This window comes from Coloeus monedula (assembly GCF_965178545.1).
Source record: "Coloeus monedula genome assembly, chromosome: 29".
NCBI classification, from domain to species: domain Eukaryota; kingdom Metazoa; phylum Chordata; class Aves; order Passeriformes; family Corvidae; genus Coloeus; species Coloeus monedula.
The window spans coordinates 788,882-806,950 of record NC_138809.1 but is presented as its reverse complement, the minus strand read 5'-3'; the positions used below and the strand labels follow the sequence as shown (position 1 = coordinate 806,950).

The window sequence follows — 18,069 nt, the reverse complement described above, 5'->3', positions numbered from 1 at the left end:
GCTCGGTCCCGCACCGCTCAGCCCCGCACCCCCCTCCGCACGTCTCCATGGACAGCAGCCGGGCCGGGAGCCCGCTGGCAGCGGCGGAGGAAAAACGCCCCGTGCGCGGCTCGGGAACACCCCCCTCCACCGCCCGCACCCCTCCGTTACGCGGGGCCGCTGGCGTGGAGCCGGACCTGGGGCGCGGGGCTGGGGCGGCCCCGGGGCCGGGCTCGGCCCGTTGTTATGGCACCGGGGGAAACAGCTGTAAACACGGCTGCAGCGCGGCGGGCCGCCCGCCCGCCTTGGCCGGAGCTCCGCGGGAGCGGCTCGGCGGCCCGAGCATCCCCCGGCGGTACGGACCGGCCCCGGGGCTCTGCCGGCCCGGGGGGCTCCGCGGCATGGGGCACCCCGGTACAAGCGGCCCCGCAGCCGGTTCCGCTCTCCCGGGCCGGGATGCTCCGGCGCTGCTGGGGCGGCCCCAGCCCGCCCGCCTGACCTCCCGGTGAACCGGCGCTGTGAGCGGGGGCTGCCCCGGGGCGGGCAGTGCCGGGGGGTCCCCGCAGCCCCGGGCCCAGTGCGCGGCGCCGGCACGGTGCCCTCCTCCGGGGCCGGGGCCGCAGCCGGTCGCTCGCCGGTGTCCCCGGGATGCGCCCGGTGATTGACGGCTCTTTGTTTCCTCCTCGCCGGCCCCGCCGGCCCCTCCCCCGTGCGCCACCCCGCCCCGCCGCGCTCCGCTCCGCACCGGCGGCACCGGCGGCATCATGGGGGCACCGGGGGGCCCCGCGCTCCTGGCGCTGTTCCTGCTGGGCGCCGCCGCCGCGGCGCGTCCGGGGCTGCAAGGTACCGGAGGGGCTCGGGGCGGCGGGACGGGCGACAGTCGGGGGTCGGCGGCGGCAGACCCCGTCCCACGGCCGCTGACAGCGGCTCTGCTCGCCCCGGGGAAGCTGCGGGCAGCGGGGACGCAGGAACGTTCATCCCCGAGGCGCGGGGTGGCCGCCGGTTCCGATGCTGGCTCGGGGCCGCGGGGGAGTGCCGCGGCGGGGGCTGACCCTGGCGCCGGAGCCCCTCTCGGTCTGCCCGGTGCGGCTGCACGGAACAGGCGGGCACCCGTGCGGCAGCGGGACCGAGTTGTCCGCGCTCCCCACTGAGCGCCCCGGGCCGGTACCGGGGGCCCGACCGTTCCTCCGGGATCTCCCGGTCCGGCCGCCCTTCGTTGGGGCTGGCCCGCGGGGGGCTCTGCGGAGCGGGATGCGGGGAAGCCCCAGAGCGGGGCGGGCTCCGGGCCGGGACTCCGCCGGTCTCGCCGGCGCGGGGGCTCCGCGGGTCCGTCTCGGAGGCGCTGCCGGTCCTGGAGCGCCACCGCGCGGGGGCGGCCCCGGAGCCCCCGGGGCTTCCCTGGTCCCCCCCGAGCCCGGCGGTCCAGGGACACCCCCACCCCATCCCCGCTCTGACCGCACCGGGCATCGCCGTAGTCACCGGCCAGAGCTGCGGCTGCCGGTGCAGAGGCGACCCCGGTGCTCGTCTCCCGCAGTCATCGACCTGCTGCTGGTGAGCGAGGCTCGGCAGATGGCCAGCGTGGCCCACAAGATCCGCATGGAGCTTCTGACTGTCAACGACGTGTACCTCCTCTCCACCTTCCGCCTGCCCCCCAAGCAAGGGGGGACCCTCTTTGGCCTCTACTCCAAGAAGGACAACACCCGATGGCTGGAGGTCTCTGTCGTGGGGAAGATCAACAAAGGTGGGTGCCCTCCGCGTGGGGATGGACTGGCCCTGCTCTTGCCGTGGCACTCTGAGACAAACGGGACTGAGTTCCTGCAGGGAAGAGCAATGGGCACACGCTGGTGCCAGGGTGCCGCCAGTGCTGTGGGGGAGCTGACGGCCCCTTCCCGCTCCTCCGCAGTCCTGGTGCGGTACCTGCGGGAGGACAACAAGGTGCACTCGGTCAACCTGCAGCACGCACAGCTGGCGGACGGGCAGAGCCACTCTGTCATCGTGCGCCTGAGCGGGCTGCGGAGGGACACGCTGAGCGTGGAGCTCTACGTCGACTGCAAGCAGATGGACTCCAGCGTGGGGCTGCCTGAGCTGTCTGAGATCCCCCTGGCCGAGGTGGAGTCCATCGAGGTGCGCACGGGGATGAAGGCCTACCAGAGGATGCAGGTGAGTGCCAGGGGCATTGAGACCTCAGCCACTGCACCTGGGGGGATGGGCAGAGCCCCCCATGCTGACTGCATCTCCCCACGCACATCAGGGGTTCGTAGAGTCGATGAAGCTGATCCTGGGAGGGTCCATGAGCCGTGTGGGGGCCTTGAGCGAGTGCCCTTTCCAAGGAGATGAGTCCATTCACAGTGCAGGTAATGGCTTGGGGGGCTTACAGGGTCACCTGTGTGGGCCGTGGCACAGGGAGGTGGGGGTGACAGCACAGAGGGATGTTCTGGCCCCTCCTGGCCCAGTGTCCCCACACAGGTGGGAGTTCCAGTGCTGCATGTGTGCTGACCAGGAGTGACTGTGTGAGGTGACTCTGCTGGGGTGTGACAGCAGCGTTTGGTAATGTCTCATCTCTCTCCTTGCAGTGACGAGCGTGCTGGCCTCCATCCTGGGTGAGTCCCTGCTCTGCTTCCCTCGTCCCCTGGTGTGAGGCATTTGGGGCTCCACGGAGGCAGAGATGCCTCCACAGCCTGTCCCAGTGCCCCAGGTGGGATCAGAGGGTGTGGGGTGTGCTACAGGAAAAGGGGCCCTGCGTGAACCAGGGAGAAGGACGGGCTGTCAGGTGCCTCATCCTCCCAGCTCAGTGCCAATGGGCAGAGCAGTCCTGGCCCACAGCCCTGGGAGGCCGTGTCCGTCCTGGGATTGACCTTGTCCTTTCTGCTGCTGGCAGGTGAGCAGACCAAGGCACTGGTCACGCAGCTGACCCTCTTCAACCGGGTCCTGAGCGAGCTGCGGGAAGACATTAGGGACCAGGTGGGACTGGGGAGGTTACTGGCACTCCCTGGGCTGGATTTCCCTAGAGCACAGTGCCAGCACCCTCCTGATGCTCCGTGCTCTGCTGCCTTGCAGGTGAAGGAGATGTCTCTGATCCGCAACACCATCATGGAGTGCCAGGTCTGCGGTGAGTGCTGGCAAGGGCTCTGCTCCCGCCTCGGGGGGCAAAGGGCCGCCTTGTTTCAGCCCTCACCTGCCTCTCCTCTCCTCAGGCTTCCACGAGCAGCGGTCCCGCTGCAATCCCAATCCCTGCTTCAGCGGCGTGGACTGCATGGAGACCTACGAGTACCCCGGGTACCGCTGCGGGCCCTGCCCGCCGGGGCTGGAGGGCAACGGCACGCACTGCGTCGACATCGAGGAGGTGGGCATGGTCTGGGGGGGATCAGCAGCCCTGGCAGTGCCAGGGCTGTGCCTGCAGAGGATGCTTCTTCTCGGCAAAACCCCACCGAGATGCGGGATGCTGTGCCCGAGGATGAAGCCTGTCTCTCTCCCGTTGTTGCAGTGTGCCCATGCCAACCCCTGCTTCCCTGGCTCCAAGTGCATCAACACAGCCCCTGGATTCCGCTGCGAGCCCTGTCCCCGTGGCTATCGAGGCAACACCGTCTCTGGCGTGGGGGTGGATTATGCCAGGGCCAGCAAGCAGGTGAGTGCAGTGCCACGGGACTCGGCCAGGCCCCCGTGGGATCTCCGGAGTGCAGGACAGGGCAGAGGATGCAGTGCCTGTGGAGTAGGACAGCTTCCTGGGGGCAGGAATGGGCACAGCCACCCACGGGGAAAGGTCCCAGGTGAACGTTTCTCCCCCACTGCTCACAGGTTTGCACGGATATCGATGAATGCAACGATGGGAACAATGGGGGCTGTGACCCCAACTCCATCTGCACCAACACGCTGGTGAGCAGCGCTGTCCCGCTGCCTCCCTGGCTCCCAGGGCCGCTCAGCTCTCCTCATCCCACCCCTGCCCTCTCTCCCCCAGGGCTCCTACAAGTGCGGGCCCTGCAAGTTGGGCTTTGTGGGGAACCAAACATCCGGCTGCGTCCCGCACAAGTCCTGCAGCACTCCCACCTCCAACCCCTGTGACATTAACGGCTTCTGCCTGTTCGAGAGGAACGGGGAGATCTCCTGTGCGGTGAGCAGGGGACGGGGACAGGAGGAGGGTGTAGGGACTGCAGCATGGCACCATTGGTCCTGCCAGAGCCCTTTTCAGCCCCTGATCTCGTCTTTATTCAGTGCAACGTGGGCTGGGCTGGCAACGGCAACGTGTGTGGGCAAGACACAGACCTGGATGGGTACCCAGATGAGCCCCTGCCCTGCATTGACAACAACAAGCACTGCAAGCAGGTGGGCTCCTGGAAGGGGGGCACGGGGTGCAGGGCACAGGGTCCACAGCAGGGCTGTGCTCCAGACCTCGTCTCCTCCCCGTTCCTAATGCTGGCTGTGCCTGCAGGACAACTGCCGCCTGACGCCCAATTCTGGGCAGGAGGATGCTGACAACGATGGCATCGGGGACCAATGCGATGACGACGCTGATGGTGATGGTGTCAAGAATGTGGAGGTGGCTGTGCCGGGCAGGCAGCCATGCCAGTGGCTCTAGGAGGGCTTCTCCTTTTGGCTCAGTTCTGAGTCCCTCAAGATGCCTCTCCTGGGGAGCAGCAGGCTGGTGGCTTGGGAATGGTCTCAGAGTGCTGGAGACGTCCTTCTGCCCTCACCACTGTGGGACAGTGGCCTCTCGTCTGCCTGCCACCGCAGCGACAACATCCCTGTCCTCTTCTCCGCAGGACAACTGCCGGCTCTTCCCCAACAAGGACCAACAGAACTCGGACACGGACTCCTTTGGAGACGCCTGTGACAACTGCCCCAATGTGCCCAACAATGACCAGCGGGACACAGACAGCAATGGCGAGGGGGATGCTTGTGATAATGACATTGATGGGGACGGTGAGCGGCTGTTGGGTCGACCTGGCTGTGCCAGGGGGGCTGTCCCGCGAGGGTGGGGAAGGGTATCCACCCAGTGCTATCCTTGCAGGGATACCCAACATGCTGGATAACTGCCCCAAGGTGCCCAACCCTCTGCAGACTGATCGGGATGAGGACGGTGTTGGGGATGCCTGTGACAGTTGCCCTGAAATGAGCAACCCCACTCAGGTATGGCTGGGGCCAGGCTGGGCCAGGGGGCCTGGGATGAGTGGGGTCTGGCCCAGTGGGGAGCAGGGGGTCCTTCTCCTCGCCCTGGGATGTCCACTGAATTAGGGCTCCGCTCTCCTCCAGACAGATATGGACAGTGACCTGGTAGGAGACATCTGTGACACCAACGAGGACAGGTGTGGACAGCACTGCAGTGGGGTGACCTCCCCATTGTGTCCCTGAGGGCAGAACTGGGCTCCCGGTTCAGGGAGGGACAATGGGGTCTTCGGGGAGCTGGGGTGTGGTGCCAGATCCCTGATTTTGGCATTGCTCTGACCTTGTTCTTGCTCCCAGTGATGGGGATGGGCATCAGGACACCAAGGACAACTGCGCCGAGATCCCCAACAGCTCCCAGCTGGACTCGGACAACGATGGGCTGGGGGATGACTGCGACAATGACGATGACAACGATGGCATCCCGGATTATGTGGCACCTGGCCCAGACAACTGCCGTCTCATTCCCAATCCCAACCAGAAAGACTCGGATGGTGAGCACGGGGTGGGCAGGAGGAGGCAGACCTGCGTGGGCTCAGCCCAGCCCTGACTGGGCACGTGTCCCCAGGGAACGGCGTGGGTGATGTCTGTGAGGAGGACTTCGACAATGACACGGTGGTGGACCAGCTGGACGTGTGCCCCGAGAGCGCCGAGGTGACACTGACCGACTTCCGTGCCTACCAGACTGTCATCCTGGACCCCGAGGGGGACGCTCAGATTGACCCCAACTGGGTTGTCCTCAACCAGGTGTGGGTGCTGTGCCCCGTGTTTCTGGGGGCTGCGCTGCAGGGTAGAAGTTGAGGGGACTGGGAGGTCCCCAGGGGTTCTGGGGTGCCCCTCACCCAGCTGTCCCCCACAGGGCATGGAGATCGTGCAGACCATGAACAGTGACCCGGGTTTGGCTGTGGGTAAGATATGTTCACCCACCCACAGGCTCTGGGGGCAGCCCCCCCTTCTCCCACCCCCCAGTGCCGAGGAGTGAGGGCCGGTTCCTTGCCCCACAGAGGGGTGAAGGGTGGGTGGGCTGGGAGTTCCGTGGGGAGAGAGGGCTCCCCGCAGCGTTTCCTGCCTGTAGGTTACACAGCCTTCAACGGCGTGGACTTTGAGGGCACCTTCCATGTCAACACCATCACCGATGATGACTACGCCGGCTTCATCTTCAGCTACCAGGACAGCGCCAGCTTCTACGTGGTGATGTGGAAGCAGACGGAGCAGACGTACTGGCAGGCCACCCCCTTCCGTGCTGTGGCCGAGCCAGGGCTGCAGCTCAAGGTGGGTGGTGGCCCCACCCGTGGGCCGGGTCAGGACCCCCCTGTTCAGGTCCCCCCTGAAACCCTCACGCACCCACAGGCGGTGAAGTCCTCGACGGGCCCTGGGGAGCACCTGCGCAATGCGCTGTGGCACACGGGCCACACGCCCGACCACGTCCGCCTGCTCTGGAAGGACCCCCGGAACGTCGGCTGGAGGGACAAGACATCCTACCGCTGGCAGCTGGCACACAGGCCCCAGGTGGGCTACATCAGGTAAGCGGGGGGGGCACGGGGGCTGCTGGGGTGGGGGCTGCACTCACCACGGTGCAGGATGGGGTTCAGCCCCAGTGGGACCACACCAGTGGGGAGGGGATGCTGGTCATTGGTGAGAAACCAACCCTAGTGTGAACCCGCCCCGGTGAAGATGATGATAACCATGAGTAGGGGTCCTGCCCTGCGGAACCACCCCAGGGGTAGGATGGTGTCCATGAGGAGGCATTGTGCCCCCTGGGACCACCCTAGCGAGGGGATGCCGGCCACGGGGGGGATCCAGCCCTGTGGGACCACCCCAGTGTGGGGATAGCGGCCGTGGGGGAGCATCCAGCCCCGTGAGACCACCGCAGTGGGGGGATGTCGGCCGTGGGGAGGGGTTCTTCCCGGTGGGGCCGCAGCCGCGTTTCTCCTTTAAGGCTCCCGCCGGGGCGGCCGCGGCGGGGGAGCTCCGCCGCCGGGCCCTCCGCCCCCCGGGCCCCCGGGGCCATTGTCCCGTCGCCATGGCGACCCCGCCGGCGCCTTTCACATGCAAAGCGCCCGACAAAGGCGGCGGGGCCGGGCCGGGGGCGGCGCGGGGGGCTTCAGCCCGGCCATGGCGGGGGGCCCCGGCCCGGGAATCCAGCCGATCCGGTGCCCCCGGCCCAGCCCCCCGCAGGATGCCCCAGCTCCAGCCCGGTGCCACCGTCCCCGGGTCGGGATATTCGGGGCCCGGTGTCGGTCGTGGAGGGGTTCCAGTGGGGTCTAGGTGCTGGCCCCGATGGCGTCTCAGTGGGATCCCGATGTTTGCCCCGGTCGGATACCGGCGGGGTCCCGGTGGAATCCCGGGGCTGGCCCCGGCGGGGTCCCGGTGAGGTCCCGCTGACCGGTCGGGCCCCGTTCCCCCCCGCAGGGTCCGTCTGTACGAGGGCCCGCAGCTGGTGGCCGACTCCGGCGTGATCATTGACACCACGATGCGCGGGGGCCGTCTGGGGGTCTTCTGCTTCTCCCAGGAGAACATCATCTGGTCCAACCTGCAGTACCGCTGCAACGGTGAGCAGGGCCCCCGGGACCCCCGCACCGGCCCGGCGGCCGGCCGAGCATCCCTTCCCTCGCCCCTGCGGCGGGGCTCAGTCCTGGGCTGGGGGCTTTAGCGGGGCTTGCTTCCCCCGCGGGCTCCTGACGCCCCCCGCGCTGCTCCCCACAGACACGATCCCTGCCGACTTCGAGCCCTTCCGCCGGTTCCTGCTGGAGGGACGCGAGTGACCGCGCCCGGCACGGGCCTCCCCCGCCAGCGGCACCGGTGGCGCTCCGGGCCCCCGCCGCCAGCGGCACCCGGGGGCGCACCGGGCCCCGCCGCTCCTCCCGGCCGGGCCCCGTTCCCGGCCCCCCGCGGACTTTGCACTGCCAGTACCGGGGCCCCGCAGTGCCGGGGCTCCCCCCACGCCTGCCCCGGGCGCTCCGGTCCTTGCCCCACGCCTGGCCATAAAGTTTTGAGTGTTTTCTAGCCTGCGCGCCCGGTCCCTGGGGGTTCCCGCTGGCCCGAGAGGGCTGTGGGTCCCCCCCACCCCCGTGCTCTCGGCTCCGTCCCGCGCCGTCCTCCCGGTGGTCGCGGGGTTGGGTCAGTGCCCGGCCGGTCCCACCGGCGCAGCCCGCGGCGGCGGGAGGCCGGGACGAGTGCAATATTGGTGGGCGAGAGCACAACACTGCACCGCATCCCGGCCCTCCCGCCGCCCCGGAGGGAGCGGAGCCGCCGCCGCCGCCGCCCGGGCCGCTCCGTGGGAACTGCGCGGCGCTCACCGCGGCTCGGCGGCAGGGACCGGTCGCCACGGCGACGGCTGTCCCGGCAACGCGGCGGAATGTGCCCCCACCCCCCCCACCCCGCCCGCCCCGGAGCGCGCGGCCCCGGCACCGGCCCGGCCCCCCCGCCCCGCGGCGGCGGCGGCGACAATGGGCGCGGCGGCACCGGGCCCCTCTTAAAAGGGCAACGCGGGGCTGCCCTCCGGTGTTGGGATCGGGACCGGGGCCGGTGCCTGTGCTCGTTCCCCGCCCGGGGCCGCGGCGGGAGCGCAGCCGGCCCTCCCCGGGGGTACCGGACAGGTGAAATCGCCGCTTGGTACTGAGCGCCTCGTCCCGCGTCCCCGAGCTGCGAGGGGAGACCGCGGGTCCCTTTCCTTTTCCGGTCCTTCTCCTGCTCCCTCTCCGGTCCCGGTCCAGTACCGTTCCCGATTCCATTCCTGCTGCGGTCCCGCTCCTCTTCTGCTCCATCTCCTGCTCCCTCTCCTAGTCCCTCTCCCGCTCCAGTTTCGCTCTAGTCCTGTTCCCGCTCCGGTCTCGCTCCAGTATCGGTCTCACTCCCGCTCTGCATTACTCCAGCCGACTCCCGATTCCGCTCCCGCTCTCTTTCCAGCAGCGGTTCCGCTCCCGCTCGGCTCTGGCTCCAGTCCTAGTCCCGGTCTCACTCCCGGTCTCGCTCCAGTAGCGGTCTCCTTCCCCCTCCCGCTCCGGTCTCACTCCAGTCCCTCTCCCCATTCCGGCCTCGCTCCTGTCGCGGTTCCGGTCCCGGTTCTTGTCGCGGTTCCGGTCCCGGTTCTTGTCCCGGTCCCGTCCGGCGGTGCCGGTGCGCGGTGCGAGCGTCGTGTGGGGCCGTGCCCGCCAGGGGGCGCCGCAGCTTCAGGGCCACCGGCCCGAGCCGGGAGGGGAACGGGGCGAGTCCGGACCCGCCGGACACGGACAGGCCGGACACAGGGGATGCACCGAGCACGGACAGGCCGGACACAGGGGATGCACCGGGCACGGACAGGCCGGACACAGGGGATGCACCGGGCACGGACAGGCTGAACACAGGGGATGCACCGGGCATGGACAGGCTGGACACAGGGGATGCACCGGGCATGGATAGGCTGGACACAGGGGATCCACTGGACAGGGTGGACAAAAGGAACTCACCGGGCACAGTAGGGGTGTACACACAGGATCCCCCGGGCATGGACAGGGTGGACATATGGGACCCACTGGACATGGTGGGCATGGGTGTATGGGGCCCACTGGACAAGGACAAGCTGGACACAGCGGATCCACTAGGCATGAACAGGGTGGACACATGGGACCCACCGGACATGGTGGGCGTGGGCACACAGAATCCACTGGACATGGCAGGGTCAGGCAGATGGGACCAATGAGATGCACACAGGGTGGGCATATGGGACCCATTGAGCATGATGGGGGTGGACACGCAGGTCCCACCGGACACAAGGTGGACACATGGAACCCACGGGGTGCGGTGGCAGTGGACACACAGGACCCACTGGGCATGGACGGGGTGGACACATGGGACTCACTGGACACATGAGAACCATCGGGCACAGCAGGGATGGGGACATACACCGGTGGTGGGTGCCTGGGACCCACTGGGCATGGACAGGGTGGGCTAATGGCCCCCACTCCCAGAGCTGGCGGGTGAGGTGATTGCCACGAGAGAGCAGTTGCTGGGACCCCCTCCTGCCCCTCAGCCCCCCACACGTTGTGTCCTCTGTGGGTGTCTGCAGGAGGAAAACTTCAGCCCCCAACCTCCTGCTTTGGGGGGGATGGGGAGGTTCAGGGGAAAGCCCCCAGTGCTGAGCGGGGCTGGGGGTTGGGGCTGGAGCAGAGGGCAGCAGGGGTCAGCACCACTGCATGGGGGGAGCCATCCCCATGGTGAGGCTTTTTGGGAAGGACATGTTTGCTCAGAGCTGCTGCCTGCACCTGCCTGGACATGGCCTGGCTTGCCAAGGCTGTGGTGGCCGTGGGGGGAGCAGAGTGCTGCTGGCTCCCATTCCACCTGCTCTGAAAGCCGGGCCATCCATCCCTTGCCCTCTTGTCACTGCGGCACGGAGGGTCCCCCCTCTCTGCTCCCCTTCTCAGCACCACCTCAGAACTCTTGGCCTGACTGGGGTGGCACTTTGGCTTCACACGAGGCTGGGCAGGAGCCAAGCATGGGGGTCCTGACTGAGACCTCCCCAGGAACTGGGACCCTCACGGGAATCAGCACCCTCCTGAGAGATTGGGGCTCTCCCAGGAATCAGGACTCTCTGCAGGGCAGGGGCAGAGAGGGACCAGAGTAGCTTTTGATGCCCATCCGTGCCAGGAGCACGTGTCACCTGCACCCAGGCACGGGCGGTGCCGTTACCTCAGGGGTGGGGCATTGGCGCCCAGCATCACCCGTGTCCTGAGTGGGGACGGGGGTTTGTGCCTGCTGGGGGGAGCCCCGGGACCTGGAGAGAGGTTACTGGGAGGTACTGGGATGTCGTGGGGCCCTGGGCTGTACCTGCGTAAGCATTTCGGGGGGGTCACCGGTGTTTATTTGAGTGTAGGGTGAGGCGATGACCAGCCGGTAATGATTAACCCTGGGCTGAGCCCAGGGGATGAGGCCCCCCTACACGAGGGGCTGGGGCGCTCCGTGTCCCCCTTGTGCCCCCCCTCCGTGCCCCCCACCAGGCCCTGGGCCCGTGGCTCAGCCCACAGAGCCAGGCAGATGCTGCTCCCGCCCCTGCCCCAGGATGCCCGGCTACTGTCCCGTCCTGTGCCCCCACCCGAGGCTGGGTCCGCCCACGGCACGGGGACGCTGCCAGCGGTGTCCCCCCGACCCAGGGAAGCGCGAGAGACCCAGCCTGGGGGGGTGATGCTGCGGGGGCCCCACCGGCGCGGTGGCACCCCTGTGCCAAGTGGGGCAGAGCGACCCCTCCTCCCTGGAGCCGGCGGCGGGGTGGGGCCTCCCCACCTGCCCCAGGTGCTCTATAAAGCTCCGGCCGCTGTCGAGCTGCCAGTTCCGGATCCCTGGGTTGAAGCGTGTGCCACCGGCTAACGGGAAAGCAGCCATCGCCGGGCCCCACGAGGCGCCGGGACCCCCGGACGAGCCCCATGGCGTTCCCTGTCTTTCTGCTGCTGCTGCTGCTGCTGGGCACAGGTGAGGGGCTGGGGCCGGCGGCACCTCGAGCCAGAGGGAGCCGGGCAGGGGGGGAGGTACCGGGGCAGGGGGAGTGGAGCGGGGTCCCTTTGAAAGTGGGGACTGGGGGATACCGGAGCCAGTGGCATCCTGGCAGCAGGGACATTGTTGCCTCTCCTGGTCTGCCTCCGGGATGCAGCGAGCCAGGGCCGGTTGAGCGGCTGGTTGAGCCCAGGAAAGTCGGTACTGGGGGCTCAGACTGCGGCCCCTCTGCTGTGTCCGAAGGGCTCGGCCAAGGGCTGGGCTGTGCCGGGACCAGCCGGAGCAGGCTGTGCCCGGGGCTCGCAGGCTGGAATGCAGGTGTGTCCCGGTGAGCACCCGGACCCCGGGCTCTCCTCCAGTGCCGCCGGCTCCTGCAGCACCCTCTGGGAACCTGCCCGGGAGCTGCCTGTGCTGGCCCCCAGCCAGGCCAGGCAGCTCCGGGGGGTGCGGGGACACCCCAGCCTGTCACCCACAGCAAGGGGAGCTGTACTGGGTGGCAGCCTGAGCCCCCAGCACGGCAGGGACACCCCAGGACGGAGGGGGCTGCAGGGCTGGGCACGGCGCTGGTGTCAGTGCCCAGACAGCACCACCTGGACCTTTGGTGGTGCCACAAGTGCCCAGCACCAGCCCCGATCGTGAGGTGTTGCTGAAGGTCTCGTTAGCCTCGTGGACAGACAGAGCCTCTGGCTGTTGGCTCCTGGGGGTCGTGGTGCTTCCCACAGTGTCTGGCTGAGGAGCTGTTTTGGGTAAAACCTTCCCATAGTGGGCTGCAGCCACTGACTCCTGGGGTTCCCTCCAGGTACATGTGCCATGACCACCGAGACGACCATGGAGATGGAAACCACCGAAACGACCACCGTGGAGATGACCACGGAAACGACGACCACCACCTTGTCTCCAAATATGTTCCCCAAAATCACAGATGCCACCATGTTCCCTGGCACAAACACCACGACCTTCCAGTTCAGCAACCGCTCCATGTCCAACAGCACTGTGGTGCCTGTCCTCAGCAGCCCAGCCATCTCCCACGTCAATGCCACCTCAAACAGCAGCAGCTGGGCCCCCCACTTTGGCACCAACGGCAGCTCTGCTGCTCCCACCACCGTGGATGGCAGCAGCTCCAGCACCAAAGGCAATGGAAGCACCAGTGCCCAGATCTTTCCCACCAGGATAACATCTGAGAGTGGCACGGCTCCCAGGCAGACCCCCACCAGGAGCGTTCCCAACCCCAGCAAAACCACAGGCCAGCTGCCCGCTGCCGTCCAGCTGCTCCTCCGTGTCCCGCTGTCCTTCCGCATCATCAACAAGAGCTTCAACGAGAGCCTGCATGACCCAGCATCTGAGGACTACAGGAGCCTGAGCCGCACTGTCCTGACCATGGTGAGTCCCAGTCCTGCCCCTGGGCCGTGCTGGGAAGGAGCCACCTCCCCTTGGGGCTTTCCATGGAAGCGCCCCGAGCATCTGTTCTGCCAGCAGCTCCAGCCGCCCGGCCAGTTCTGCGTGGGGACAGGAAAGGGGGGTGGGGAGGTGGCCATGACCTCAATGCTTCCTTCCAGTTCGAACACGTCTTTGGCTGCGCGGGCTGCATGGGCACGCAGACCTACACCGGGTGCAGCGAGCTGCGGTACAGGTGAGCAGCACAGCGCCAGCAGGGCTGGTGTATCACAGTGTATCCCCCTGGTATGTAGCCCCTTGGGGGACAATCCAGGTGCTGATGCCTCCTCCCGTGCAGCCAAGGCTCGGTGGAGGTCCAGTCCACCCTCGTGTTTGGGAATGGAAGTGATGCCGTCACTCCCGACGCCGCTGAGCAGCGCCTGAGGAAGAGCCTGGACCAGAATGGCTTCATCATGGGCCTGCAGCTGGACAGCATCCAGAGTGAGAGGAGGCTCCAGGCTGGGGAGGGAGGGGGGATGGAGCCTGGGGGAAGCTGGGATGGATGGCTCTATAAACATTGCCCTCTCCTGGCTGAGGCAAGGGGCCCTACTTGGTGCTGTGATGGGCTTGGGGCTTGCAGCCAGCAGAGCCAATGCACATTCCTGGTGCCTGTGGGAAGAGCAAGCGGATCCCACACAGGAGGGCTCAGCCCCTGCTGTCCTGTCCCAGGGGTCTCTCAGGGTTCTGTCCCAGCTCTGTTCCTTGCAGGCTCCACAGAGGTGATGTCCCCGGCTCCAGCACCTGTGGTCCCGGACTGGGCCATTGCTCTGTTGGTCCTGGTCAGCATCCTGCTGCTGTTCAGCATGTTCACCTGTCTCCTCCTGATGGTGAGACCCCATCCCCATCCCAGTCCTCACCTGCATTCTGCTGGTTGGTGCCCTGTCCCTGTCCCCACACCGGCCAGGCCCCAACCCCTTCTCTCTCCCCAAGAGCACCTGCACGTGCCGCCGGAAAAGCCGAGGGAAGCTGGACCTGCTCAGCCAGAAAGATTCCTACCACCCCATGGCTGAATACCTCCAGTACCAGAGCCACGGGCGCTACGCGCCCCCCAACAGCAAACCCAACCCCTACAGCCAGGTGAGAGCGAGAGCCCCGTACCCGGGGTCCCGGCTGCTGCGGGGGCAGAGAGCAGGGCTGCATCCCCGCATTCTGGGTTAATGGCTAACGGGGATGGCAGGGCAGGGACAGGTGTCCGGGAGCTCGTCCCACACCGGCCTTGCCAGGAGGTGAGCGTAACATTCACGCCTGGCTGGAGCGGGAGTGCGGCCGGCGCGGGCAGACCCGGCCTGGCTCCGGGGAGCTCCCAGCGACCTTGGGCAGCCGCTCCCTGCGCCCCACCCCAGCGGCTCAGGGGGCTCGCTGCCTCCCCACCCTGCCCCTTCTCCTGCTCAGCTGTGTCCCAGCCGGACCCTCAGGTCTCCTGCTGTCACAGCATCCTCTGCCATGGGTGGGGAGCGGGGCTGGGGCACTGCAGGGCTGCTGGGGGGCTGAGGACACGACTCCCATAGCCAGCACCCCACATCCCGCACCAGCAGCTCCGAAACTGGAGCTGCGGGTGTGGCGCCAGGAGCTGCCTGGAGGCGCAAAGGGCTCCCCAAGGAGCGCTCCCCCCACGCGGGGCTGTGGGCGGGGGCCGTGTCCAGCTGCTCTGGCTCCCTTCGAGCAGCTCACCCTGTGCAAATACCAGGGGCCTGGGTAAATATTTACCTTCGCACTCGCCGGGCCGGCTTATCTTGCGGGAACACGGCCACCGCGGCTCCTCCTGCGCGCGGGGGGGTTCGGGGTGTCCGTGGGGGCCTGGAGTGCCCACAGTGCCCATGGCTGGGGGCAGCAGCCCACCACGATGGCAGGATGCAATTTTTGGTTGCCTGTAGTGGCCGTGGAGAGGGTGCAGAGCTTCCTCTGCTACCCTGGGCTGGGGGCTCAGCCCTGTCCTGACACCCCCTCACCTTTCCTCCCCCCAAGGTGGCCGGCAGCAGCACCAAGAGGGCCGGCACCTTCACCTACACCAACCCCGCCGCCGGCTCCGACAACCTCTGAGGGGCTCGCTGGGAAGGAGGGCGGCTGCCGAGGGGAGGGGGCGGCTGCAACCCCCCACTCCCGGGGGAGCAGCACCGGCCCCGGGCACATCCCCCGGTGCTGCCCGGCCCCTCGCCGTGGGCAGCGGGAGCCGGATGGCTCTGGAGCAGCCGGATCCGTGCACATGCCAGAACTGGATGAACTAAGACTGGGGGCGGGAGGGAGGGTCCCGCACACCCCACGGTCCCTGCGCTCGCTTGGCTTTGCAACCCCGCTCAGTGTCGGGGGTGGAGGACTGGGCTGGTGCTCCCCCTGCGCTCACCCCCGGGGATTCAATGGCTCTTTTTGTGGTGTTATTTTATATAAATATCTCTATTTGCGGGGTGTTGGTGCCGGGCTTGGCTCGGCGGGGCAGCAGGCCCTCGGCTGGGGTATATTTATCGCAGTTACAATAAAAGGATGGGGGCAGCCGTGTGTCCCCAGGGCTGCGCCGTGGTGTGGCAGGGGGGCTTCTCTGGGGCAGTGACTCCCCTCTCGTGGCTGTCACCCACCCAGGTGGCCTCGGCTTGGGTGGTGGCTCTTGTTTCCCGATCCAGGCAGTCCTGGTGTTGCTGCTGGGGGTGTCACCGTGTCCCTGGTCCCTGCATGCCCCTGGATGTGACATGTCCTGCCAGACTCCATCCCTCTCATTCCTCCTGTGCTCTCGGTTTCTGTTCACGGTCAGACGTGTCTCGTTTGACACGGCCGGTTTCCCCACGGCTGCACAGGCGGAATGCGTCGGTGCCGATGGGGCCGTGCAGCTGCACGTGTGTCCCTGGGTGCACGCAGCGTGTCCTGCTCCCAGCCCCTGCCCGGCTGGGCTCGGGGTCTTCCAAACGCTCAGTGAGCCCCAAAAAAGCTCTGGGGGGTGCTGGAAGAAGAGGCTGTGTGGTGACCCCAGGAGGCCGTGTGCCAGGGTACAAACCTTGGAACAGCCATGCCTGGAGTGCAGTGGTGGCCCCCTGGCAGCCCCAGTTTGGGCTGGGCCTGTTCCTGGGCACTGGGAGGGTTTTGGCAACCACTGAAAAGGCAGAAAAACAAGGAACCAAACCTTCCCCAAAGAAATCCCGTGTGAGTGCAGGCACGGAGCCAGTGCTTGGCCGGGAGCAGCCCAGCAGCGGGCAGCTGATGGGTCCCTTGGCCACAGCCTGTGGGCTCTGGGTGGGGCCCATGGCTGTGCCAGGTGCCCAGGGACCCTGGCATGTGCTGGGAGGTACCAGAGCTGTGCTGGGGTGCAGGCAAGGGGCTGGGGGTCTCTGGAGCATGGAGGGAGGCCTGGTGCCCTGTGACTGCTGTGGGGCTGGGGGTGCACTGATGGGGGGCTCTGGCACAGTGTGGCAACCCCAGCTCTGTTCTGCCAGCTGGGGATGGGGCTGTGTGCCTAGGGCAGAGCCCCGTGGGGGAAGGGGTGTGCCTGGGACTGCTGCTGCCCCACTGAGCCCCCCCAGCCCTGGGCAGGGCCCCAGGAATCAGAACAGGGGCCTGATTTGCAGGGCTGGGCCCTACAAAGAGCTGCCTGTTGGCAGAGAGCTCAGCCCCATGGCCCCCTCCCTTTCCAGCTTGGGGACCGGGATCTCCAGGGACTGGCACCCACCCAGGCAGGGCCCTGCCCCACTTGCAGCCCCTCCACCTGCCACGCAGAGCACCTGGGTGGGGGGTCCAGCTCCAATACCCACTCAGAGAAGATGCCTCAGCACCCAGCAGCTCCCCTGGCTGGGCTGGCCATCCTTGGGACTCCCCAGTAATGCGGCAGGAGTTTGCTCTAGGCCCAGTGGGGAGATGGCCGGTCCAGCAGCCCCCTGACACCCAGTGATGGGGTGGCAGTGACCACGTGGCCGGGCAGAGCACAGGTAGGACCTGACACGTCAGCACTGCCCGGGCTGGGCAGGGTTGCTGCCTGCTGGCCACGGCCCAAAGGGCAGCCCGGCCCCACAGCCCCCTGGTCCCATGGACAGCCTGGTCTCACAGCCCCATGGCCAGCCCAGCCCCACAGTCCCGTGACCCCACAGCCAACCCAGCCCCAGGACCCCTGCTCCCTTGGCACCCTGACCCCATGCCTAGTCTGGCCCCATGGACAGCCCGGCCCCACGGCCCCCCTGCAGCAGGGAGGCTCCGGAGGAGTCTGGCATCGCAGTTTATTGTAGGAAACCATGAAAATACAGCGTTTGTTGTAACAGAACCCAGGAGAAATGACAGCAGCTCGGACGGATCCCGGCGTGGGACTGCCGGCACAGCCCCCGCGGCACTGGGGCTCCCCAGCGGGTCGGATCCGGACCCCGCAGCCCCAGCCCCCCCCGGCTGGGTGCAGTTTGGCACCGAGCGGTGTAACGGGAGCCAAGCGTGGCCCTCAGAGCACGTGCAGGCTGGGCACGGGCAGGGCTGGCCAGGCACGTTGCTGCCCAAGGACAGGGCAGAGCAGGGGGCACTGAGGTGCCCAGCAGCCCACGGGAGGGACCCCACGGTGGCTGTGCCCAGGGGCGGTGCCTGGCTGCAGCCAGATGATCCACATTGAAAACGAGCCATTTTACAAAACATCTTCACACCTTGTTCCAGCCCAGCCTCCCCCCGCCCTCTCCCCCGCCCCAGCTGCCTCCCCCACCCCAACCAGCACCCAGTCTCTCCCCTCCACTGTCACCCCACTGTCACTTTCCACCCCCCTCCCTGTGCAGCCCCGTCCCCCTCCCTGACCCATCTCTAGGGCTGACCCTCTGCCAGCCCTGCCCACAGCCCCAGCCCAGAGCAGCCTCGGGCTGAGCTGGAGCTAGGGGCAGGCGGACAGGATGAGGAGGGGACGGCAAAGCTGTCCCCATCCCCCCCATCCCACAAAACAAACACCTGGCCTGTCCCCAGTGGTGGCAGGGCCGGGGCCACCCCTTCTACGCTCTGCTCCCTGCCCACTTGTGTCCCCCCAGGCCCTGGCACTCGCGGGGTGCCCGGGGGGGAGAGCCGGCGGCGTGCGGGGAGCGTGGGCACGGA

General features: G+C 67.6%; 1 protein-coding gene across 2 annotated transcripts; it reads left to right on the top strand.

Moving 5' to 3' along the window:
* Window positions 1-714: 714 nt before the first annotated feature.
* On the top strand, window positions 715-7,901 carry THBS3 (thrombospondin 3; the record flags this gene model as incomplete). 2 transcript variants are annotated; one of them, XM_082298770.1, is made up of 23 exons in its annotated part: window positions 715-822; window positions 1,514-1,720; window positions 1,883-2,139; window positions 2,231-2,333; window positions 2,553-2,579; window positions 2,858-2,940; window positions 3,037-3,088; window positions 3,174-3,322; window positions 3,464-3,604; window positions 3,775-3,852; window positions 3,935-4,087; window positions 4,189-4,299; window positions 4,406-4,513; window positions 4,737-4,896; window positions 4,985-5,103; window positions 5,227-5,279; window positions 5,437-5,630; window positions 5,705-5,883; window positions 5,996-6,044; window positions 6,212-6,408; window positions 6,487-6,659; window positions 7,549-7,688; window positions 7,843-7,901. In XM_082298770.1, the coding sequence occupies exons 1-23, from the start codon at window positions 744-746 to the stop codon at window positions 7,899-7,901; spliced, it is 2,871 nt and encodes a 956-aa protein (XP_082154896.1). In that variant the 5' UTR covers window positions 715-743. The 2 variants fall into 2 exon arrangements, with proteins under 2 accessions (XP_082154896.1, XP_082154897.1); XM_082298771.1 differs by lacking the exon at window positions 2,553-2,579 and having other exon boundaries at window positions 2,231-2,366.
* Between the last annotated feature and the right edge of the window lie 10,168 nt (window positions 7,902-18,069).